The sequence below is a fragment of the Panthera pardus genome, unplaced genomic scaffold (assembly GCF_024362965.1).
Source record: "Panthera pardus isolate Hobbes unplaced genomic scaffold, ASM2436296v1 HiC_scaffold_2, whole genome shotgun sequence".
NCBI lineage: Eukaryota > Metazoa > Chordata > Mammalia > Carnivora > Felidae > Panthera > Panthera pardus.
Window position 1 is genome coordinate 85,954,718 of NW_026526765.1, and position 26,819 is coordinate 85,981,536.

Genomic DNA, 26,819 nt, shown 5'->3' on the forward strand with positions numbered 1-26,819 from the left:
AATTCATGGGGGGAAATTAAATCTGATAGATGCGATCTTTCTCAGTTATAAAATTTTGTGCTTACAAGAAACCAAACGTACTCATGCCAAAGGCTGTTTCAGATACTGTCTCCCACTCCACACTCACAGCTAAATCAATGCCATTAGTGCGTGACACGTTTAAATATACAGTCCTGTTGGCTTCTTCAACGTCTATAAACGTGGCTCTAAAAAAAAAAGATTACAGAAAGCAGAAAATAATATAATTTCTACATATTGAATATATATATCACAATGCTAGAATATATTTAATACACTTTTAAATTTACATAAGCCAAGGTGAGACCCATCCACAAATTTCACACAGCATGAAAATTAGACCCCTACAGCTCAAAATATTAATTTATGAAGATTAAAGAAGTACTATGATCTGATACTGTGGTTTTAAAAATATACTAAGTACATTCTTAAGTATTAAGAAATACCCAGAGTCAGTAACTTCATACTATATATTCTAAAAAATAAAGCTTTGTCACTCCTAAGTTTCCTCTTAGATGAATCAACAGCATATCAAAAAGAAAAAAAATGAATCCAAAAATTATTAGTTTAGTACTAAAACTAGATCTACTGGAGTATTTCTAAGAAATAGAGTATTTCTAAGAAATAAAAAATCAAATATGTGTCAGCTTCCAGCGGAATTTCAAACTACAATCATGTTAATATATGTATGAAGAGTCATTCATTTGGTTTGAACAGCTAAATATTTTTATACCATTTCTTGCTTTTTACCATCACTGAAAATACAAAATTGTACAAGCCTTCACTTGAAAGTAGGAATTCCAAGGAAATAAGAATTCTAATAATACCATTATACAAGACATGATTAGGTTTTGGATGTTCCTTGTCACAAGAGGGCATAACGCCTCTCTGGATCTATCTGCTGGAGCTCATTTTAAAAGTACCCTTTAAAAGAGTCAGAGATCAATTTCCCTCTGCATTTTCTTTATGTCAAAAGATATTTCCTACTTGACAATTTCCTTATGAATAAACTATACCTATTTGCAACTGCAGAGATACTGAATAACCCCAGAGGGGCCTGGTTTTGCAAAACTGTTATCAGGGTTTGAACATGTGCCCCCAGTCTAGCACCTCCAGTCGGATTAAACAAGGTGCATACAAAATGCTCATCCATCTCTGGTTCAGTGTCCAATATGGCAGAAATGTGTAGGGCCTGAAAACAAAATTAAAAGATAAAGTTACTAGACTTCAGTATTTCTGCAATACACATACAAAGAAATCTGCTAAACATTTTTGACAACAAGATTATACATTTTGGAAAAGATCGTTTCTTTTTTATCTTAATACTGATCCCCATAATATGTAATAGTTATAAGTGTTTCAAGTTACCACTTTCAAGATTTTCAACACTGTGATATATTGCACTGAAGTCTCTAAAAATAAATTTTATGACATTTAAAAATAATGTTGAGATTAAAAAAATAAATTTAGGTCTTGATGTTTGCTAACTCTTGATCCTGCTTAGCTACATAACTGCATCAGTCTCATTCTAGTGTAAGAGTCACTGTAAAAAAAAGCAATTATAGCCATAGTAGGCACAAATTAGAAACAACCCACATGATTATCAAAAGAAAGACAGATAAACAAATACTGGTCTATTCAGTGCAGTGCTACTCAGCAATAAAAAAGAACCAACTATAGGGGCGCCTGGGTGGCTTAGCTGGCTAAGCATCCAACTCTTGATTTCGACTCAGGTCATGATCTCATGGTTGTGAGATCAAGCCCCACATCGAGCTGCACACTGAGCACAGAGCTTGCTTAAAATTCTCTCTCTCGGGGCACCTGGGTGGCTCAGTCGGTTGGGCGGCCGACTTCGGCTCAGGTCGTGATCTCACGGTTCCATGAGTTCGAGCCCCGCGTCGGGCTCTGTGCTGACGGCTCGGAGCCTGGAGCCTGTTTCCGATTCTATGTCTCCCTCTCTGACCCTCCCCCGTTCATGCTCTGTCTCTCTCTGTCTCAAAAATAAATAAAGGTTTAAAAAGATAAAAAAATTAAAAAAATAAAAAAATAAAAAATAAAAAAAAAAATTCTCTCTCTCTCTCACTCTCTCTCTGCTACTCTCCCCTGCTCAAGCTCTCTCTCTCTCTCTCTCTCTCTCAAAAAAACAAAAAACAAAAAAAACAAAAAAACACCAACAACAAAAACCTGAACTACTGATGCAACTCAATAGATCTCAAAAACTACGTAGGCCAAAAGAAGCCAGATACAAAGAGTACATACTATATGGTACCTATTTATATGAACCTCAAGAATCCGCAAAACGAGTCTTCAATGACAGAAACCAGAAAGTAGTTTCTCTGGTGAGGGCAAGAGAGAAGAAAGAAACTTCTAGGTGATGGTAATACTCAATATATTAATCTGCGTGTGGTTACATGGGTGTATATATATTTTGAAAGTTAATGACCCATGTACTTAAGATTTTTGAATTTTACTGTTTATACCTCAAAATAAAAACATGGGGAAAAAGACCGTTACGTAAGTGAAATAAAATTCTACTTAATCCAATTTTCTCTAATGTTTAATTTGCCTAATTAACAGAAAGATCTTTAAACACTGTGAAAAAGAATCTTTTAAGAAAAAAATGTTAATATAGTAATTTATATTTTAATTATTATATTATATATTTATTATATTAATATAATTCATAATAATGATCAATTATTATAATTAGGAAGAGTATATATTTTATATAGATGTGTATTTATTATAGACATCTATATATTATATATTAATATTTATATAATATATATAATAATATATAATATATAATTTATATAATATATATTATAATTATATATTATAATGAATAATTTTTATAATTTAAATAGATAATAAAAATAAAAATGTTTATTAAGTTAATTAAATTTAAAACATTTTTTTAAAAGAGGAAAATGCCTGTGAATGTAAAGCAATGGAAAATTCATTAAATACTTAAAATTTGAATTCTTTTATATCTATATCAAGATATAAATATTCTTAAATGATTAAACTTTCAAATTTCCAAAAACATGAAAAAATTGTACATGTAAATAAATACGAATTTAAAATGAGTTAAAGTGTACACAAACTGATCACAAAGAAAAGTGATTACCAGGTAGACTGTTTTTAGATAACATAATTTTAAATACATTACTTTATAATTATACTTTATGTCAGGCTTGAAAAACCTTAGGCAAATGTAGTTAGCAATTTTAAGCTTTAACTGTGTTTTAAAACATAAAATTTAGGGGCGCCTGGGTGGCTCAGTTGGTTAAGTGTCTAACTCTTGATTTCAGCTCAGGTCATGATCTCACGGTTCATGCAACTGAGCCCCGTGACAGGCTCTGTGCTATCAGTGCAGAATCTGCTTGGGATCCTCTCTCTCCTCTCTTGCTCGTATCCTCTCTCTCTGTCTCTCTCAAAAATAAATAAATAAACTTTAAAATGAATGAATGAATGAATGAATAAAATTTAGTTGTGGGGACAGAAAATTATCAATATACAGAAAAGGAAGTTTCAGAAGGTAAACTTCCATAAGTATAGATCACATTTATAATTAACCCCAAATCCAGCATTTCTTCTCCAATAAGCTATTCCTATTCACACAGGATACAGGCTTCTCAAATAAGCAGGCTAGAGTAAGCAATTATATTTTGTTTAATGAAAATGTGGCCAAAAGGATGACTGGCTAGGGCTTAGTGACTATAATAAATGGTTTAGAGTTTTTTAGCTTTTGTTTTAAAAATAATATAAAGTGAAGTATGTTACCTAAATAGTTAACATTTACAACAGCAATATGTACATTTTCCTTATTACTTGCACATTCCACTACCCTATTTGCAGAACAAATTTCTCCACCAGCACTCTATGCAGACTATATAGCACTGTAACACTTTCACATGGTAATCTAATCATCTTTGCCTGTCATCTAGTCTGGGAGAACTTTTTTTTTTTTCTTTTTAGGACCCAGGGTAGTCCCCTAAGAGAAAATTATTCATAAATATTACTTATTCTGATTAAAGAACATTAGAAACAACCCACATGTTTATCAACAGAAAAATGGATAAACAAATAATGGACTATTGAGTGCAGTGCTACTCAGCAATAAAAAAGAACCAATTGCAGGGGCATTAAAGCCTCATACTATACCTTGAAGCGAACACCTTCTTCTAAAACAATGTAGCCTTTGACAGGGGTCAGATCTTTGGACTCCACTGAGGAGTTTACCTCTGTCACAATGAACTGAACTGTCACAGTTCCAAAGAGTCCTTGTGCAGGTTCCCGAACAACATACAATAGTGCACTACTCTCCTGTATGTAGAGAGCTGTCGGTTCTCTTAGGAAAAAGTGCTCACTGTTGTTAAATGATAGGACTCCAGGGCCATCATCATTAGCAAGGATGGTAATTAACGCTGTTGAAATAAAAATATTAAAGCACTAAATCAAAATAGGGCAGGTTATAAGTACTGGGAAGTATGGAGATGTTTCATTATAAACTAAGACAACTCTTTTCTAGATCACCTTAAAAATAAAGGGAATTTTAAAAGGCATTTAATAAAATTCCATATTCACTCATGATATAAAAATAGTCAGTAATCTTAAAATAAAAGGCACCTTTCTCGTCAACCTCAAAAGCCAATAACAAAGACCTAACTCAATGTTGAAACATTGGAAGGGTGCCACTAAAAACAGAAAGACAACAACAATACCTGCCATTACTGCTACTATTCAGCATTGTCCTGGAGCCAGGAGCCAGGTAACAGGTATGAAAACAATGGAAAGGAAGAGTCAGAACTAACACTATTTTCTAGACAACATGATTGTCTTCTTAAAAAAAAAAAAAACAGGAGAAAAAACTTCTTAGAACTATTATAAGAGTTGAAAATGTAAGCTGAGTAACCTTCAAAAACTAAGAGCTTTTTATTTTTTACTACCATTAATGATAATATGAATAATAGCAGTGGAACAACTAATCCTACTGGGAACTTACAAATTGCTTAACCTGTGTTAACCCATTTAATTCTCACAACCCTAGGAGGTTGATTCTATTACTATTTTCACTTTACAAATCCAACGGCTGAAGCACAGAGAGGCAATCTGTGGAAGTACACAAGCTAGCAAGTGGCAGTACTGGTGCTCAGAGCTAGGAAGTGTGCTATGGAACATGCATCTGAAAGATTATTATAGGGGCGCCTGGGTGGCTCAGTCGGTTAAGCGGCCAACTTCGGCTCAGGTCATGATCTCACGGTCCGTGAGTTCGAGCCCCGCGTCGGGCTCTGTGCTGATGGCTCAGAGCCTGGAGCCTGTTTCAGATTCTGTGTCTCCCTCTCTCTCTGCCCCTCCCCTGTTCATGCTCTGTGTCTCTCTGTCTCAAAAATAAACAAACATTAAAAAAAATTAAAAAAAAATAAATAAAAGATTATTATAATATCTCTATGTATAAGCTATAACTATTAAAAAAAACAACAGAAAAGGGACCTCATTCACAATAGCAACAATACCTAGAAATTAAAGTTAAAAATAGAGGACCTATATGAACAATGTATACAGTGTTAATGTGTGACTGTGACCAATGCTATCAGTGTCTCTTCCATGCCCCCTAGGCCCTTTCAAGACCACTTCAAGAGTTTCTTTTGCCAACTGATCTTTCTACCTGAGGACACCATCAGCTGATGCAGGAATAAAGCCAGAACTGCTGGAGACTTAACACCCAAGAGCATACTCAAACAACGAGGGACAGGAGCTGGTGAATGAATATCCCAACTTCTTTTTAGGACGATCACCCTGAGCTTTGCTCATCTCGGTGTCTAGGAAGGACCCCAGCAGCACTGAGCTCCAGTTGCCCAAAGCAGTACCATTCGTCAGCCCAACTTTTACCAGCCTTCTTCTCTCTCTCTGTCTCACTTCTTCACTTCTCACTATGTCTCCAGAGATCACTTCCTCCAATAAACTACTTCCATCCAAATCCTTGTCTCAGGGTTTGCTTTTGAGGGAACACAAATTAAAGCAATGATACAAAAGATGATCTAAATTAATGGAAAAGTATATCATATTTCTAAATGAAAAAACAGTATTATAATGATGCTGAGTTCTTTCAAATTAACCTAAAACTTGAATTCAACCCCAAAACTATCAAAATAGTTGCTTTATGGAATTCAGTTCATTGATTCTAAAGTTCATATGGAAAAGATACTTGAAAGAATAGGTGAGATGGTACAGAGAAAAAAAATAAAAAGTATTTGGCCTAAAAAAATAAAATGTATATTAAAGCTATGATAAATAAAACTGCTATTAGTACATAAAACAGGCAAATAGAACAGAATTAGAGTCCAGGAAAAACAGATGAAAGAGAGAGAGAGAAAGAGAGAGAAAGAGAGAGAGAGAGAGAGATGTTAAAATCCAAAGAAATTCCTGCTGAGGATGTGAAGAAATAAAAATTTTATATATAACTTTGGAGTGGGGGTAATAAAGAAGGCAGCTGTTGTCCTTTCCACTCAATACCCAATGTACTCAACAGATGATCTTAATTACTCATATATACAAAGATTTATATATAAGAATATTTATTGATATTTTACGGAATTTTTGAAATGGTCTAAAGGCTGATTAATGGGGCATAGTTTAAGAAATCACCCACTATCAAAGCACTGAGGACTGTTTTTAGATTTAAAAACAGAAAATCGCAAGTATAAAGTAAACCTGACAGAATAAGATAGGCCTCATGGTTGTGGGCATATAACCTACATAATTCCAAACAGAATTGTATTAGGCCTTTTTTAGGAATGCTTAAGTTTGAGTGCTCTTCTTTCCTATTACATAGAATGTAAAAGGAAGATGTGGATAATCATCTTGTGACAAGTAACATTAGCCTTGTGTGGAAGCCAATATGCCAAAAGGCAAGGAGAAGAGGCAGAGAACAACAAGGTCTTTGGTGGCATGTTAAGTCCTGGTACCACTGCATCTAAAACTGTGTATGCCTCTGGACCCTCAGATTAAATGAGCCAATAAATTACCTTTAAGTCCATTTGAATTGGGTTTTCTATTGTTTATACATAAAAGATTCTTAATCAACACATCATTTCCATTCCTACAACCCTTTACATACAACCCACTATGTTGTATGTACAAAAAAATATATATTTTACGAGTGCCTGGGTGGCTCAGTTGGTCAGCGTCCCATTCTTGATTTTGGCTCAGGTCATGATCTCACAGTTTATGGGATTGAGCCCACATCAGGCTCTATGCTGGCAATGCGGAGCCTGCTTGGGATTTTCTCTCTCCTCTCTCTCTCTCTCTCTCTCTCTCTTTCTCTCTCTCTCTCTCTCTCTCTCTCTCTGCCCCTCCCTTGCTCATGCTCGCTCTCTCTCTCTCTCTCTCTCTCTGCCCCTCCCTTGCTCATGCTCTCTCTCTCTCTCTCTCAAAATAAGTAAACATTTTTTAAGGTATATTTTCAACATACTCTGAATTTGAAACATGGCTGTAGACTCAAGAAAGGTTCTAAATACACAGAAATATCAATCTGTTTTATTAATATGGCAATAAAAGTAAAACCCAGTTCTTGAATTACTCAAGATTCTTTCATGTTTTTTATTACAAATCAAAATTTTTTTCACATATAGACCAATAATTTAGGAATATAAAGGTTAATTAAATTAAGGGAATCCCAAAGAACTCTCAGCCACTAGCTAAAACAAGAGGTTGAAGAGTCAGTCAACTCTTGGTCTTCTAAATGCACCTGACATATCACCACAGAAACTAAATTAAGTGACTTTTAAAGAGACCTTCCAATCCTACAAGTTCTATATTTCCATGAAGTTTTCTCCTCTCTTTTTTACCCTCTCTAAGCAGTCAGTATCATATCTAACAAGCAGTAAATTAGTATGACATTTCATAACAATGTCAAACTGCTCCAAAGAATTGTGGCTCCCATAATGTCTTAGGTATCAGTATACTTCAACTTTATGTGAAAATACTATAGCAATAAAATGATACTAAACAACTTGTCATTCCCTCTATTGGTAAACAGGAAACCAGAGAAGAATTTAAATTCTAAATGAAAGACATTTAGTTATTTAATTTGTAGCTACAGAAATGACTTAATATAATTGTTACTACGAACCTACTTTTTTGTTTTACACACACACAAACACACACAACTACACAAGGCTGGAAGGACTATTATACTGACATAGGGATTCCAAAATGTTGAATTTAAAATGCTTTTTATTCTAAGCATAGAAAACTATCAAGACTTTAATCCCTGTACAACTGCCTCCATGTTAGGAAAACATCATGGGTGAAAGTGAACTGTATATAAGAAATTGTTAATTACCTATTGTTTTTTCCCCCAGCTCTAGTCCAGGAGAAGGATTTGTTAAAATCAGCTGAAATGTTTCATCTCCTTCTGGAATGTCATCATCAAGAACCATGATGTCAATATTTTTATACCTTTCTCCATCAACAAAATGAAGAATCTGGACAAGAAAGTGAAAGTAGGTGGTATTATATATAAATATATGATTGATTTTTCACAGAATATTTGGCAAAAATACAATATGGCTGGCAATATGAAATAAACTTTTTAATAAAAATAAGGGATTTTCCCTTATTTTTTATTGACCTTTTTTATTTAAATTGACAACATTAAGTTTAAAAAGTAAAATGTGTGGAGAAAGAGAAGAAAGTAAACATTTGACTGAGGAATAAAAGGCACCAAGAGACAAATTAAAAAGCATTTTAAAACACTAATTGTGTTTCAGTAAATTAAAACAAAGAAATAAAAGACTTAAAATTTTCAGCACGCCTGGCTGGGTCAGTTAGTAGAGTATACAACTCTCAATCTCAGGGTTGTGAGTTTGAGCCCCATGTTGGGTGTAGAGATTACTAAAAAATAAAATAAAAACTTAAAAACTAAAAACCTTAAACTTTCAAGAAGCATAAGAAACACTCCAGAAAATATGTTTCTAATGATATAAATATAATGATATAAATTCTTTGACACAATAACTTGTGTTCTCCATTATCATATATTGTAATAAGACAGTGAATAAAATAATATCAAATATTAAAACAAAATAATAAATGAATAAAATAAATAGAGAATAATGTTTAGAACTAAAAATTTACAAATTTTACTAAAATAGTGAAGGGAGCTATTCCATAACGTAGAAGTCTTCTACCCTAATTTAATATGCAATACATAATAGTTCATTACTTTCAGATTTATTACTACAAGACCTAAGTCACTATAATTCACAAGGAATTCACCGATGGGGTGAAGATGTAATCCAGCCCCAGCTGTGCTTCCAAATTCTGGGCATATACAAACAAGGAAACATGGCCAAGAGTCCTTTTGCTTCGCTGAGCTACCAATGTTAAACTTCCTTTGGTTTCATTTACTGCAAACCTAAAATAAACATAATACATTAATCTTTTCCTTGTAAGATTTTATTCAGTAGATAAAAAATCTGAAACTCAGAAAAGGACTCTTACACAGCTTTGGTCTTACCTGCTATGTTGCCATTCGATTACACCTCGAGCACCATCATTGGCATCAATAATAATTTGTGCAGTCAAGCCCTCTGAATCTGAAAACAACACAGAAATATATTTTTAAATAGAAATGATTAAAAAAGAATGATTTGACACAGAATTTAAAGACCATCCTTTGAGATCATATAATTTCTAATATAAAGATATCATAGACATTACTCAAAGATGTTTAAGAAAATAAAATATAAATGCTTATAATATTTGAATAAGAAAACTTTTTCCTAACAAGAACACCCACTTACTGAAATCTAATGAACTGAGAACAATATAAAATAAGCAACTGAGGTTATGGTTTTATTTCTATTATTTTAATCCATTTCAAGAGGAAAGGAAAATAGGGACCACTGGACGAAGTAGAAAGAACAAGAAAAGAGAAAGGAATGGGAAGAGAAAGGCGATAAGTACTGCAGAGAAAAGTGCAGGTTTAAGGAGAAGCAGGGAGAGACAGGGATACAAGGTGAGACAAAACCTTGGAAAGATGGGGGAAGGTTAGGTGGCACAGAGACTAAGACTGAAGTTTTATCCCTTTTTAACTTATACTCGGTCTACCAAGTTCAGTATATTCCCAGTATTCATTATTCAGTCTTGAAATATTAACCGTGTCCCTGTTTAGTTTTTTAATATTTTGTCCTTTCCCCTTTAAAATTTGAAGGCTCTACCTTACTCTTATGATACTTCTAACAGTGGCCTAGGTGGGGAAGGGATACGGAGGGCGTAATTCTCTCTGAGCGAAGAGAACATTGTCAAGAAAAGAATATAAAATCAAAATTTGTGTCCATCAGACTAGAGGCTTCACAGCATAAGCCCAGCTCCACCATCTCCTCACTGTGTGACTCTGGGCATGTTACTTAGCTTCTCCTAGCCTCCACTCCCTCATCTGTAAAATGCTCAAGTGTAACGAATGATGGTACTGACATATAAAGCACTTGAAACAGGGGCATTAGAAAGCACTCAACAGAAGTTACACTATTTAAGTTACCTCTAATATGAGTATAAAGAAATATGAAGTAAGTTTTCTTAGCATGAACAGTAATTATCTTATAATAAATACTGGATATAAACAACTTAGTCACTGGAGTCATAAATTCCTTTTGTAAAAGAACCAAACCTTTCCACATACAGTAAAACCTTGGATTGCAAATAACTTGTTCTGCGAGTTTTCTGCAAGATGAGCAAACATTTCTAATAAATTTTAACTTGATAAACAGGCAATGACTTGCAATATGAGTAGTATATGACGCCAAATGTCACATGATCACAAATGAGCCAATGGTTCTTAAAATTTGCTTTGATATTTGAGTGCTTTGGATTACAAGCATGTTTCCAGAACAAATTACACTCGCAAACCAAGGTTCTTACTGTAATATGTTATAAACTCATTATTCTCTTCTGTTATTTTCAAAGTTGTCATACTGAGTCTCACAAGTGAATGAGGAAAACTTATTCCTTAGGTTACTCCTCTTGGCCATGCTTCTCTTCCTTGAACCCAGGCTAATTTCCCGCCATCCAGCCCATCTTCTAACCAAGGGAGGGGGAACAGGCTACCACAGGGCTCCCAGCCCACACTTCCCAGGCCATCATACCTACAAGCTTCAGACAAAATTCTCAATACTAAATGCCCAAACTGCACACTAAAGATTGTGTTTTAAAATAAGAATACACCTTGTTAAAGTAATCTACGTAAATCTATACTGAGGTTCAAGTTTTACCTTTCAGTCTGTAATGAATAAAGTGAATCTTTTCTAAAGCATGAAAAGAAAGAGGTAAAAGGTCAAAAAAGAAGCAGAGAACACAATAAACAAACAAAAGTACTGCTTACCCTAAAGAAAAATAAAATCATCTGACAGTTTGGAGATCTAATAAAAATAGCAAATTAAATTTTAACAGGAAAAATGCCTAAGAACTAATTCTATTTTTAAGATTACAAATTTCATCATAAATAGTTGTAAAATTTAGAAAGCATGACACAATAAATAATTCTTGAATGTGTTTATGATGTCCAATGTACAAAAATGCAACAGATGACAATCTCTAAATTAAAATAAACCTAAAAGCTCACTATATTTTCTTTCATAGCTGAGATTAACAAGTATTATAAGCGATTACTTCTGATTTAAAAATGAATAACTTTACTTCATTTGCAGTGAATAAACGAAAACAAACAAAAATCATACCTAGTCTAGGAGGAAATGAAGTTAAAGGAGCCATGATAAGGTCAACATAAGTTAAATTCACAAGGAAATATTCTTCTAGCTCTGGTATGTCGTCCTGCAAAAATTATATCCATTAAATTCCCTATAATTACGCTCTCAAAGTCATGACCTCTCACAAGCAGTTTTTAAAATTATCTGGTAAATATATACACTTAAGTAGTATATAGCAACAAGTATAAAAATGCAAAGCTAGAATAGAAAAGATTTAAAATTTTAAATAAACATTCTTGGCTATGATGTTTTTTTCAGATTTGACACCAAAAGCAAAAGCATAAATAACCAAGTGGGACTACAACACACTAAAAAGCTTCTGCACAGCAAAGGAAACCATCCACAAAATGAAAAGACAACCAATGGAATGGGAGAAAGTATTTGCAAATCACATATATGATAAAGAGTTAACATCCAAAATACATAAAGAACTGCTACAACTCAGCAGCCCCTCCCTCCAAAAAAACCCCACAAATAATCTGATTTTAAAATGTACAACAGATCTAGTTATTTTTCCAAGAAAGATGTGGCCAACACATACAGGAAAAGGTGCTCAATATCACTGATCATCATGGAAATGCAAATCAAAACCAGAATGAGACATTACCTTACATTTCTTAGAATGACTATTATCAAAAAGACAAGCGATAAATATTGGTGAGGATGTGGAGAATAGGGAGCCCTTGTGTACTGTTGGTGGGAATGTAAATTTGTACAGCCACTATGCGACACAATATGGAGGTTCCTCAAAGAATTAAAAATAGAACTACCATATAATCCAGCAATCCCACACCAGGGTATATACCCAAAGGTAGTAAAAACAGGGTATCGAAGAAATATCTGAACTCCCATGTCCGCAGAATTATTCACAGTAGCCAAGATACAGAAACTTAAGTGTCCATCAATGAGTGAATGGATGGGGAAGATGTGGTGTATATATACATGATGGAATATTATTCAGACACAAGGAAGACAGAAATCCTGCCATTTGCAACAACATGGATGGACCTAGAGGGCATTTTGCTAAGTGAAATAAACCAGACAGTGAAAAACAAATACTGCATGGTATCACTTATATGTGGAATCTGAAAAAAAAAAAAAAAGAAAGAAAGAAAGAAAGAAAGTTAAACTCACAGAAACAGACAGTAGCAAACTGGTGGCCACAGCCAGGGGCTGGGGGGGTGGGAGAAATAAGGAGAAGTTGGTAAAAGAGTACAAACTCAGCTCTAAGATAAATAAGGTCCAAGGGTCTCATGTAAAACACAGTGACTATATAGGTAATAACACTGTTATCATATAATTGAAATTTTAAAAACTCTCAGACACAAAAAAAGATAAACAGGTCAGGTGATAAATATGTCCATTAAACAGATAGGAGGAATCTCTTTCACAATGTATACATGTATCAAATCACCACAAGGGCACCTGGGTGGCCCAGTCGGCTAAGCATCTGACTTGGGCTCAGGTCATTATCTCACAGTTTGTGAGTTTGAACCCCCGTCAGGCTCTGCACTGATGCTGTGGAAAGCTGCGTAAGATTTTCTCTCTCTCTGCCCCTTCCCCTGCTCATGTTCTCTCTCTCAAAGTAAATGAACTTTTTTTTAAAAAAATCACAATATACATTTTAAATATCTTACAATTTTATATATATTTTGGATTCTGCATAAGTGATACCATGCAGTATATAGTATTTCAATAAAGCTGAAATTTAAAAAAAAATAATAAAAGTATAAACTTACACCTATTGTACAATAAGTTATTAGGTTCAACACACAAAACTGCTAATATATTTTTTTCCTAAACTGATATGTCAACCAATAACACAAATATACAAAACTAATAAAATTTAAATATAATGGAAGAAAAGAAGGTTTTAAATTACCTTACTATCCAATGATTGGAATGTGGAATACAATACCATGAAAAAAAAAATACAGACTTCACAGTCAAGGAGACCTAACACCAAATTCTGTAATTTTAAGTGAGTTACTTAAAGCCTCAGCTTCCACCATGGGGGAAACAATTGGGGACTGTAATAATGATTAAAAATAATGAGTATGGAGTGCCTGGCCTACAGAGAGTCCTTTAAAAGTGATAGCTATTTGTGATGGTTAATTTTTTAATGTTTATTTATTGATTTTTGAGAGGGAGAGAGAGAGAGAAAGGGCATAAACAGGGGGAAGAGTAGAAAAAAAGGGATAGACACAGAATTCGAAGCAGGCTCCAGGCTCTCAGCTGTCAGCACAGAGCCCGATGCGGGCTCGAACTCACAAACTGTGAGATCATGACCTGAGATGAAGTCAGATGCTTAACCGACTAAGCCATCCAGGCACCCCTGTGATGGTTAATTTTAATACACTATTACTTTTAATCACTAGTTCCCATAACAGCATTGAAAATAAGGCAGATATCCAAAACTTAAGGACTAGCAAAACCCCTGTCAATCATGACAAGACAGTCAACAATATTTACATAAAAACCCAATGTCTGTGTGTGTGTGTGTGTGTGTGTGTGTGTGTGTGTGTCAGTACATACATTTTGTATTATTCATTTTATTTAATGGAGATGTATTTCATTGTGAAAAAATAGGAAATGGTCTCTAAACTATCTTCTATACTATACAGACCAATGGGAATTATAGAATCAGTTATGTAAAAGGGACAGTCCCTTACTCATCCCCACTGTTCCTCACTCTCATGCAGCAACTCCCCTATCACTGCTCACCCTGTCCCCCAACCCAGGCCTGGCTTATTTCTGTGTACAGGCCTGTAGTCTCTTAACCTCATGCCACTCAGGGAATAGAAAGGGCTACAAAGACCTAGGGAGGAAAAAAAAGGTAAACTGGAAACTCTATGTTCATAAAACTAGACTCTGCAAGGAAAAGAAGGGTTGGCTACATATTTTCTGTTTTAAAAATTATCATATCTAAGGAATAATCCATTTATTTATATTTACTTATTGTATTAATAGGTTACATATTTGAAAGAAGACTTGGCTTAATGTTTTGTTTTGTTTTTACCAAATCGTGTTACATGTCACATGCTGAGTATTACCTTTTATCTTAAGGCTCTAGAGATCTCATACTACTGTATGAGGTCACTATGCAATGGTAATCAACAAAGTGTAAGAGTTACTAACTTCAGATGATGAATGGTTTACACTACTTAGAATTTTCTAAAAGTAAAAAGCTTCTGAGCAAATAAAACCTTTTCAAAAACAGAAGCCCCAAAATACAGACTAGTTGAAAATTATTTTTCTAAAGCAGTATTTATGGTCTTCCCTCCAACACACATACATACCATCTCCTACCTTCTCCATACATACTACTTTCATAAACCTTTCGGAAACGTATGCAGGTAGCTGAAGCACTGGGTCCCAAAACAGCATGAGGTTTTACAAGATGAAAAATCATTTAAAATGTAATTTCAGTCACCAGTGATAAGTTTGACCGTAATCACATTTTATGCCATCAGCCTCCAGTGAGTTTCTCACTATCTCTAATTTAACCATTCCTAACAACTAAAATGCTGACCTACATGGATTTGCTGGTCCAACGAATCCTTTGGAGTAATCAAAATGCTTCCCTGGAATCTCGTAAGACAATGCCTATCTTAAAGGGGACTGCCCTAAAGAAGTTCTCTTTATCAGGAGATGTTTCTATAACAAAATACACAACAGACCAGCCTATTTTGACAAGAACAGAAACCCCAGTGTGGTTGTAAAAAAATCACAAAAGGAAATAATCTGATTTAAAGGCACTAGAATATTCCATCAATTTCTACTTTCTTTGTGGTTATTTGGATTTAATATAACAATAGCAAAATAGTTTTACCTCAAGTATAGTAATGTTGATGGCTGCTGCTGTTTCCCCTTCTTCTAAAATCAGAAAGCCAACCACTGAGATAAAGTCAACATCTGGCTCAGCAAGGTTTCCTTCTGTTTGGTTCTTTAGACTCAACATTCCAGGAACCGTGGTATATGTGACATTAATGGCTCCTAATTGAATTGGATGGGAAGAGATTTTATAATTACTTAAACTTTTAAAATAATATCTTAGTGTTAACTTTTTGACTTTCCTAAAAGCACCTGCAGTACCTTGTATTCTTGGCCCCCATTCCTTACCTTTTCCTATAACCTTGGCCTTGTAATACCTCAGTGATATCCCATTGTGGGTAAGGTATACTGAGCTGCCTTCAGACTTTGAGTTTGGCTGTGACTTGTTTTGGCTGTTAGTACAAGGTAAAAGTGATTATGTGCTAGTTCTGAGCTTAGACCTCAAGGAGACTGGCAAGCTTTTGTTTACTTTCTTGGGCCTCTAATGACCCCAGGAGAAGAATGAGAGACATCTGGAGTAGGGCCACCCAGGCCAAACCCAATCTATGGTAGTGGACCCAGAACAAGCCTATTACTACACACTGCTGACATTTTATGATTGTTACACAGCATTTCTGTGATGATAGATAATTACTTTAATCTTTCAAAAATAAGGAAGTTAGGAGCATCTGGCTGGCTAAATCAGAAAAGCATGTGACTCTATAAAGAACTTATCAAACTCAACACCCAAAAAACAAATAATCCAGTGAAGAAATGGGCAAAAGACAAGAATGGGACACTTCCCTGGATGTAAAGAAGACATCCAGATGGCCAACCGATGCATGAAAAAAATGCTCAATATCACTCATCATGAGGGAAATACAAATGGAAACCACGGAAAAACATTCTGTGCTCATGGACTGGAAGAATAAATATTGTTAAAATGTCAATACTACCCAAAGCAATCTACACATTCAATGCAATCCCAATCAAAATTGCACCAGCATTCTTCTCGAAGCTAGAACAAGCAATACTAAAATTCATATGGAACCACAAAAGACCCCAAATAGCCAAAGTCATACTGAAGAAGAAAACCAAAGCAGGAGGCATCACAATCCCAGACTTTAGCCTCTACTACAAAGCTGTAATCATCAAAACAGCATGGTATTTGCACAAAAATGGACACATAGACCAATGGAATAGGATAGAGATGCAAGAATTGGACCCACAAATGTATGGTCAACTAATCTTGGACAAAGCAGAAACGAATATCCAATGAAAAAAAAGACAGTCTCTTTAACAAATGGTGCTGGGAGAACTGGACAGCAACATGCAGAAGAATGAAACTAGACCACTTTCTTACACCATTCATAAAAATAAACTCAAAATGGATGAAGGACCTGAATGTGAGACAGGAAACTATCAAAACCCTAGAGGAGAAAGCAGGAAAAAACTCTCTGACCTCAGCCACAGCAATTTCTTACTTGACACATCTCCAAAGGCAAGGGAATTAAAAGCAAAAATGAATTATTGGGACCTCATCAAGATGAAAATGTTCTGCACTGTAAAGGAAACAATCAACAAAACTAAAAGGCAACCAACAGAATGGGAATATATTTGCAAATGACATATCGAATCAAGGGTTAATATCCCAAATCTATAAAAAAATTATCAAACTCCACACCAGAAAAACAAAGAATCCAGTGAAGAAATGGGCAGAAGACATGAACAGAAGACACTTATCCAATGAAGACATCCAGATGGCCAACAGACACATGAAAAGATGCTCAATGTCACTCCTCATCAGGGAAATACAAATCAAAACCACACTGAGATACCACCGCACACCGGTCAGAGTAGCCAAAATGAACCAATCAGGAAACTATAGATGCTGGAGAGGATGTGGAGAAACGGGAACCCTCTTGCACTGTTGGTGGGAATGCAAACTGGTACAGCCGCTCTGGAAAACAGTATGGAGGTTCCTCAAAAAAACTAAAAATAGATCTACCCTATGACCCAGCAATAGCACTCCTAGGAATTTACCCAAGGGATACAGGAGTGCTGATGCATAGGGGCACTTGTACCCCAATGTTTACAGCAGCACTCTCAACAATAGCCAAATTATGGAAAGAGCCTAAATGTCCATCAACTGATGAATGGATAAAGAATATGTGGTTTATACATAATGGAACACTACTTGGCAATGAGAAAGAATGAAATCTGGCCATTTGTAGAAACATGGATAGAACTGGAGAGTGTTATGCTAAGTGAAAAAAGTCAGGCAGAGAAAGACAGATACCGTATGTTTTCACTCCTTGTGGATCCTGAGAAACTCAACAGAAGACCAGGGGGGAGGAGAAGGGGGGGGGAAAGTTACAGAGAGAGAAGGAGGCAAACCATAAGAGACTCTTAAATACTGAGAATAAACTGAGGGTTGATGGCGGGGGTGGTTAGGGGAAAGTGAGTGATGGGCATTGAGGAGGGCACCTCTTGGAATGAGCACTGGGTGTTGTATGGAAACCAATTTGACAGTAAATTTCATTTAAAAAATAAATAAAATTTTAAAAAATAAAAATTAAAAAAAAAATGGAAACCATAATGAGATACCACCTCACACCTGTCAGAATGGCTAACATTAACAACATGGCAACAACACATGTTGGCAAGAATGTGGAGAAAGAGGATCTCTTTTGCATTGCTGGTGGGAATGCACACTGGTATAGCCACTCTGGAAAATAGTATGGAGGTTCCTTAAAAAATTAAAAATAGACCTACCCTACAACCCAGCAAATAGCACTACTAGATATTTATCCACAGGATACAGGTGTGCTGTTTCGAAGGGGCACATGCACCCCAATGTTTATAGCAGCGCTATCAACAAACAGCCAAAGTATGAAAAGAGCCCAAATGTCCATCGATGGATAAATGGATAAGGAAGATATATATATATATATATATATATATATATATATATATATATATATATATATATATATACATATAGATAGATATACATATATCTATATCTATATCTATATCTATATCTATATCTATATACACACACAATGGACTATTACTCGGCAGTCAAAAAGAATGAAATCTTGACATTTGCAATTACGTGGCTGGAACTGTAGTGTATTATGCTAAGCGAAATTAGTCAAAGACAAATATATGATGTCATTCACATGAGGAATTTAAGATATAAAACAGATGAACATAAGGGAAGGGAAGCAAAAATAATATAAAAACAGGGAGGGGGACAAAACATAAGAGACTCTTAAATACAAAGAACAAACAGAGGATTGCTGGAGGGGTTGTGGGAGGGGGAATGAGCTAAATGGGTAAGAGGCATTAAGGAATCTACTCCTGAAATCATTGTGGCACTATATGCTAACCAACTTGGAGTAAATTTAAAAATTAATTAATTAATTAATTAATTTTAAAAAAAAAGCATGTGACTTGAGCTCAGGGTTGTAGGTTTGAGCCCCACGGTGAGTGTGGAGATTACTAAATAAATAAATAAATAAACTTCAAAAATAAAAAAGTTATAAAGTCTTGTTCTGAATTAACAAATAGTAAATTGTCTCTCCTGTCTCTGATTTACTTTAGCAATGGCTTTCATCCACACACGTAGAATACTGAAAGAGCACCTGCCTGGAAACCCCATTCACTCTACAGTAACACAAACCTAGAGATCCAAATTCTCTGTTGATGAAAAGCTGAACTGTCATGTTAGCCTCCTGTAGCAAAACAAATCTTGACGAAAGAGCAAAATTTAAAACTCCATGCGGTTCATCACTGGCTTCTACAGTCAGGACAGCTGCATATCCTTGAGCATCCAGCAGAGCAATTCCTGCTGATGGAACCCCTAAAAACATCAGGGATCACAAGAAATCTAACAGTGATTTGGCATTAACTTCTAAATACTTAAATTATAACCCCACCCTCTGAAACATATTGAAGCGCCCAAAAAGTGTTCTATTTCATTCAACCCGGTAACAGAAATCTTCACGTTGACAAACAGAACCTACATTTTAGTTTTCTTTTCCTAGATAGTAAATCATAAAATATTTTCACTTGACATACTATCATCATTTGCTATAATAATCATCCGAATTACAGAAATTGAGTAGAAATTAAAGGAAGTACCCAGATAATATACTCAAAATTGATTAGATTGGAGCTATCTATATAACTGGCCCAAGTCCAAATTGGTCTCCTAATATAAATTAATTACAGAAAAATTATTCTTTGGAAATGTATTTTATTCCAGAAGAAAATATTTAGCAAAACTTCTAGAGGTTATCTCCTGAATCCACAAAGAGAAGAATTCCATTTTGAGCTGATTGTTTTAGATCTAACATTTTTATGAGACCGACAATATTTAAAGACATACTTTCAAAAAATAAAGTAATATTTCTTAATTAGTATGCATCTAGTTGTTAAATATAGACATAGCAAGTACAATTTTCTAAAAAGAACAATCTGCTAGAAAAAATTTTAAATTGAATTTTGAATTACCTTGTGTCCTGACATCGTAGAGAAGGACTTGGTATACTTCTTTCTCTTCAGGAATGTTGTCATCAAACAAATGCACAAATATCGTTTTATTCAATGACCCCTATGACAAACAGAAAGAAGTTCATCCTTCCATTGCCACTGAAATATCTCTTGCTTTTATTGGCTTTATAAATTATGCATCTAAATAAATTTTCATTTAAACAAGCAGCCTGTGGATTAAAAAATAAATAAAAACCATTGACTCATGGGGAAACCAGGCTGAAAGTAGACAGCAGCTAATTACAGAGGATCCTGAATGCTGAGCTACTGAATGTAGATCTTATCGAATATGCAATGTAGCTCTACTAAAAATGTAAGACAAAGCAAAACGTTGGGGAGATTTGTATGGCAGTGGTGAATAGGAAAAAGGGGAACGATGAAAAAGGCCGTGTTGCAGGAAAAGTAGGTACGAGAAGGCCAATGCAGTACTCGAGGCAGAAAGTTATGGAACGTGGCTTAATATCAAGGGAGTGGAAATGAGGAAGAAAAAGAATGAAACGGACTATCAAACAAGAATTCATACTGAGTACAGAAAAGAGGTGAAGATGGGAGAGTTATAATTAAATGGTGCTGATTTTCTATCCAAGAAATGCTCTTATAAAGTTATTTCCCACCAATCACCTTCTTTCAATCTATCAGAAAGAGCTTCTAAATGGAACCTCAAAAATTCAGTGTGAACAAGACATAAAAAGATACTTAAGAGCTAAATTTGTTACTGTCTTGCATTTAAAGTTCCAAGACAGTGAGGAGTAACAGAAAAGGACAAGCACTATCCATCCTGTTCAGAATGACACGGTGGACACCAGAAGTGGGAGGGCAGGAGAACAGCAAGAGAGCTTGGCTCAAATACAAAGTTGATATCTACGATTTCCTTCAAGTAAGTCTGCCAAAGACACAGGAAAAACAAACTCACTTTCTAAAATATATTTATTTATTTATTTTGAGAGAGAGAGAGAGAGAGAGAGAGAGAGAGAGAGAGCGCGCACACGCATATGCAGTGGAGGCGCAGAGAGAGAGAGAGAGCGAATCCCAAGCAGCGGTCAGCGTAGAGCCCAATGCAGGGCTCAATCTCATGAATCGTGAGAAGATGAACTGAGCCAAAATCAGGAGACGGAGCCTTAACTGACAGCCATCAAGGCACCCTGCCCCGGGCACTTTTTAAGTCTTAGATATTCTTCGAGTAATGTTCTTCCTCTAGGTTTCAAAGAGAACTCTCACATCAATCTCTGTTAATCCTTGTTTTACATAATCAGAGTTTTCCCATTTTCTTCAAAATATAGTAAAACCTTGGATTGTGAGTAACTTGTTTTGCAAGTGTTCCACAAGTAAACATTTCTAATAAATTTTAACTTGATAAACGAGCAATGTCTTGCAAAACGAATAGTACATGACACTGAATGTCACATGATCATAAGTGAGCCAATGGTTCTTGAAATTCACTTTGATATATGAGTGCTTTGGATTATAAGCATGTTTCCAGGACGAATTATGCTCGCAAACCAAGGTTTTACTTACATTGTTTTCTCTACATAGCTGTGTTAAATCTTTTCTTTGTAGTAATACCTCAGGAAAGAAGAGTTGTCCGGTAGAGTTACCAAAATTGAGTTCTAGATTTTCCCCAATAATTTTCCAGTTAACAGAAACATTTCCTCGACCAGGGGGTGTTCTTACCACATGGAATTGCAAAATTTCTCCTGCAAATGAAATGTAAAGATTGATAAATGTTTAACAGAAAATAAATAGCACTTCAACCCAACAAAACCCCAATTCCAAACATGCAACTATTACAGCACCTTTTCTACGAACATTAAAAGGCTGTCCTGTTTTGAATTTTCCAGAAGCTTTACACATGCTTATTGTTTAACATAGGGATCCCACTTTTAAATACTTTCACTTAGTAGAACTTCAGGAAGTTCAATATGTAGAAGTTACCAAAAGCACATGCTAAAATGGGAAACACAAACTTTCATACACTCCAAAACATGCACCAGAACATAAATGTTCTGTAAATTAAAGGGGAAAAAAGTCCTTATGGTCAAAACTAGTAATAACACAAGTAAATTCTTCTTTACTTCTCAAAAGGACACAAATTCCTTACACTGATATGCAATGTGATTTTACACAATGCATGCATAAAAATGCTTGCAAATACCTGAAAATCACATTTCTTCAAATTGTAACTTACATATACCATCAATGATTTTGTTTTATAAAAAGAAATACAAAGGAAAGGTGTCAAATTTGTACATCAGCCTCTGTAACTTCACCAAAGTTACGGTCTTCCTTCCTGGATGATTGAGGTATTTTAGATACTTTCCATTCTTGGCTTTTATCCTTACATAATACTTTGTAAAATTGAAGAAAATCATGACAATCATTTCTTTTCAACTACTCAAAGAGGAAAGTAAGTTCCTAGGAAGTATTGCTGATGGCCACATTGCTTGTTGAGAACATATGCTCAATTCAAAAGTCACAGATGATGATGAACACAAAGTTAATGAACTATATCACTAAAAAAATAATTTTTAATGAAAAGATAAATGGAATGGTGTTCCAAAGACTTTAAAAGAACACGAGTTATTTATATTTGTGGCATAGACTTATAGTTGAAATCCATGCATATTCACTCCAAGTATCACTTTTACTTAGTTATCCAATAAGCAAACACTTCTAACACTCTTTAAACAAGGAGAGGAGAAATAAGACAAAATATGTTTACATTTTCTAATAGTTTTTAAATTACTACAATGTTTTTTATTTCTGAAGGTATTTTCTGAGAGAAATGTTTCTTAAAATATCATGGATTAATTAACTTAAAGTTTATCTTAATTCCAGTTACTAAAAAACAAAATAAAAATTTCATGCTAAAGTTAAGCACTCATAACTAATTTTAGGGCAATTAATTTTCTCGGGAGAGTGGAAAACATAAGGCAAAAGTATCAGATTTCTAAATAAGATTTCCCAGATACTTTAATGTATACATTTTTAAGTGTTTTAATACAAGAAAAAATTAATCACCATTACATTAGTAGACTATGTCTGAGAACAAATATTTTTTTTTGAACCATATAGGGACTGCTAGTTAGGAATCAATTTATCTCAAGGTTAGTGAAAGAAAGCCTGTAGAATGAGCCATAACTGCCAAGATATCATTCAAAATTTATATACTTGTAGAATTCATATGAACAAAAGACAGGCACCACTATGAAATCCTAGAGTTCCTCTATTGTATACCTTCTAGAATTTCTCATAGGGCAGCTCTGTATTCAATGAAGGGTTTATTAACTGAGAGACATAAAGAGAGCCTTGGAGTAATTAAGCAGTTTCACCTACAGTGTGGTCTGGTGACACAAATAAAAAGGTTTATAGTCATGGTTTTTTAAAATTTTTTAAGTCCCAAAACTTACTAATAGTGAAAGAAGAATATTACAGAAGTTTGATCAAGTGCTAAAAATGCATTATGAACACAAGTGGCAAGAAAACAAAATGTAGGTCAATATAGATTCACGTTTAAGGGGAACCTATAATCATAATAATAAAATATATGACTACAAGATTGTACACGGAGATCTGTGGGAAAATATACCATTAAAAAGTGAAAATAAAAATGAAATGCTAAGGAGAGAAAAAAAGTAAAGTCCTCCTACAAACTTAATGCGCATAAAATGCTCAAAGTCTAAAAACACCCATTTGATACCACCTTTAAAAATTTAACAAGTTACCATGCAAGTAACTTGCAAGACAATACTGCAAGAAACACAGCTTGAAGCAGGATACACACACAAACACATACATATAAATAAATGGTAAAGAAAGTATTCCTTAAATACAATCATGTAAGCCCACTGTAAATCATGTGAAAAAGCATAAAGAGGGTGAAAATTTTCCTAACAAATAATCAAAATGACAGTAGTGATATTGCCTCTTTAGGAAAGACTCCCAGGAACCAGGTCCATTTAATATGCTTCCTGGGAAAAATTATCAGAGTTACCCTCTACCTGGATGAGGAGTCAAGAAACAGTCACAGGAAAAGGAAGACTTAGAAACAGGTGCTTAGTCTTTTAAGAATAAAAGGCAAGGACAAAAGGAATGCCCTACAGAGGGCAAGTTATAATTGTCATATAAATATTTTGCTAGGTGCTATGCTACAGTGCCTTCTAGTTTTTGCCCAGAATGAAAGCCTAAGCAATGCCCTTACCTACAGGAGAGTCTGACGACATTCGCAGAAGATCATTTTGATATAAAATGCAGAGTCCACCAAAAGTTGGTGATACCATAGAACTCTAAAACAGAAGATCTATCATATAGCATCTAGGCCTAGCCTAATGCAGATTAAGAAATATAAACGTAAAATGTATTTTAACAACTTTAAGTGTTTTGTTTCGTCTACCTGTTCCCAAAACAAACCAGGAGTCTTTCTAAAAGATAAACATCAACTATACTGTGTCCAATAATAATGGAAATTAAAACAAAGGAAATGTATTTTAACAGATACATGTACACATGCTATATATATATATATATATATATATATAGAGAGAGAGAGAGAGAGAGAGAGAGAGACCATCCAAATTAACTGCCCTCTACCATAAACAGAAAATGATTTAAACTAATTATAGGAACATGAATCATGTGCAACACAAACTGTCAATATGAACAATTGAGAAAAACGTTGAGTGTGTCTACTCTACGGCAGCTCTGTATGTTTAAAAATTGCATTTCTTGTTCAAATCTCTCCCTAAAAAAGATTCAAACTGTCTCTGAAAAAAGGCACATTTTTAAATCCATTGAATATGGCATGATGATTATGATGCTGCTGAGTTGATGACCAAGTGACACATCTACCATGGATTTATAACTGGCACACATAGTTTTCAACCACAGTAAAAATCTATTGCCCCCTATTTTTAAATTTGTCCATTCCATTTGAAAGAAAGTAATATTTACCATAGGGCATCTGTCCAATTGCTTTACAACAAAAAGAAGAAATAGAATTCTACAGAATTTAGTACACTGTTGAGCACGGAGGCAATTCCTCTCCACGAACTAAAAAGGTATTCCAGAGCCAGAAGTTCAGGATAGTCCACATTTTAAACCTAAACATATAAATGAAACTCCAACACTAGGCCAAAAGCAGGGTTAACACTAGTTAGGTCCACATGGCATGATTTTTTTTTTACCCTGTTTAAATTTTTTTTAATGTCTATTCATTTTGAGAGAGAAACAGAGCCTAAGTGGGGGAAGGGCAGAGAGTGAGAGGGAGACACAGAATCTGAAGCAGGCTCCAGGCTCTGAGTTGTCAGCACAGAGCCCGACACAAGGCTCGAACCAACAAAGTGCAAGATCATAACCTGAGCCGAAGTCAGATGTTTAACCAACTGAGTCACCCAGGTGCCTCTTACTGTTTGTATAGCAGTTATCTTGAAGAATCACCATGAAATTCTCATTAATTCACTTTGGTAAACATATATGGTTGATACACATTTCTCTGTGCAAGCTTATGGTAACATACACACAAAATTCTAAATTCTTGAGGCTCAATATAATGTTTTTGAAAAAAGAAAATAGGGGTACCTATGTGGCTCAGTCAGTTAAGCGTCCGACCTCGGCTCAGGTCAGGATCTCACAGTTTGTGAGTTCGAGCCCCGCATCGGGCTCTGTGCTGACAGCTCAGAGCCTGGAGCCTGCTTCGGATTCTGTGTCTCCATCTCTCTCTGCCCCTCCCCTACTCATGCTCTGTCTCTCTCTCTCTCTCTCAAAAATAAATAAACATTTTAAAAAAAGGGAAAAAGAATTAATTTAGACTCCTGAAAAAACTTATGAATAAAGGTTTAGGAAAGCATGTAAAGGAATCAAATTCACCTCAAATTTTATTTAGAAAATAAGAAAAATCTAGGGAGCCCTCATGCAAGCAGTAAAAGTAAGTCAGTGTTTTATTTCCAGTACCAAACTCATGCCTTCAGAGAAATATGATAATGCACATTTTTGACCAATAACACAAGTGGCCTACTGATTTTAATTACTAGTTCTTTTTTCTCTTTGCAAAAAAACCCCCATAAATACATACAAGTTACAAGCCCACAGACAATGCTTTTGGTTATTAACAAAATGAAAATGTTTTAAAAGTTTCTAGAAGGGCTTATTTCAACTTCTAAACTTATCTTGCCACAAAGCAAGCACTTTGTGGATGGGCACTGATGTGAGGACCCTACGTGGAGGAGCACTGCCTGAAGACTTCCACGTTCTTAGATATTTGCTTCCCATCCCAAGTTGTCCTTTAAAATCCTCTACATTTACTACCGTTTCCTCCAGCCCATTTGGGAATCTAATCTCACTTGCTCCCCATGTTACTTTCTTCTTCTGATAATGAATGAAAACACACTCTTCTCTCAGTCTCTTCCCACCTCGGGGAGAGCCTTCTCTCTCTCCCAAAAGGTCTTTTTTCTTTCCCAGCATTTCAGCCTGGGTGTTCCACATGGCTCCATCTTTAACACCTTGCTTTTCTTCCTCTATCCACAAAGATCTTATTAATTTTCCTCACTTCAACTATTATCTCTAAAAATCCAATTTCCACCTATAAGCTGAGATAGTCAGGGTCTCTGATCAATTTGCTTCTCTCACATGGACATTGGTACTCAAAGTCATTATTCTTTC

The 26,819-nt window shown here is 35.0% G+C and overlaps 1 protein-coding gene across 9 annotated transcripts in view; it reads right to left on the minus strand.

Moving 5' to 3' along the window:
- ADGRV1 (adhesion G protein-coupled receptor V1) overlaps window positions 1-26,819 on the minus strand; it is a 590,892-nt gene that overhangs the window by 414,531 nt on the left and 149,542 nt on the right. For 8 of the 9 annotated variants that reach the window (XM_053907199.1, XM_053907200.1, XM_053907201.1 and 5 more), the window contains 12 exons: window positions 21,729-21,859; window positions 20,127-20,226; window positions 19,294-19,473; window positions 15,625-15,788; window positions 11,763-11,856; window positions 11,298-11,330; window positions 9,545-9,623; window positions 9,304-9,442; window positions 8,369-8,510; window positions 4,186-4,448; window positions 1,035-1,210; window positions 82-206 (listed from right to left, as the gene is read on the minus strand). In XM_053907199.1, the coding sequence (XP_053763174.1) occupies window positions 82-206; window positions 1,035-1,210; window positions 4,186-4,448; window positions 8,369-8,510; window positions 9,304-9,442; window positions 9,545-9,623; window positions 11,298-11,330; window positions 11,763-11,856; window positions 15,625-15,788; window positions 19,294-19,473; window positions 20,127-20,226; window positions 21,729-21,859 (1,626 nt within the window). The remainder of the gene's footprint in view (window positions 1-81; window positions 207-1,034; window positions 1,211-4,185; window positions 4,449-8,368; window positions 8,511-9,303; window positions 9,443-9,544; window positions 9,624-11,297; window positions 11,331-11,762; window positions 11,857-15,624; window positions 15,789-19,293; window positions 19,474-20,126; window positions 20,227-21,728; window positions 21,860-26,819) is intronic. The other variant, XM_019462796.2, reaches the window with a different exon arrangement.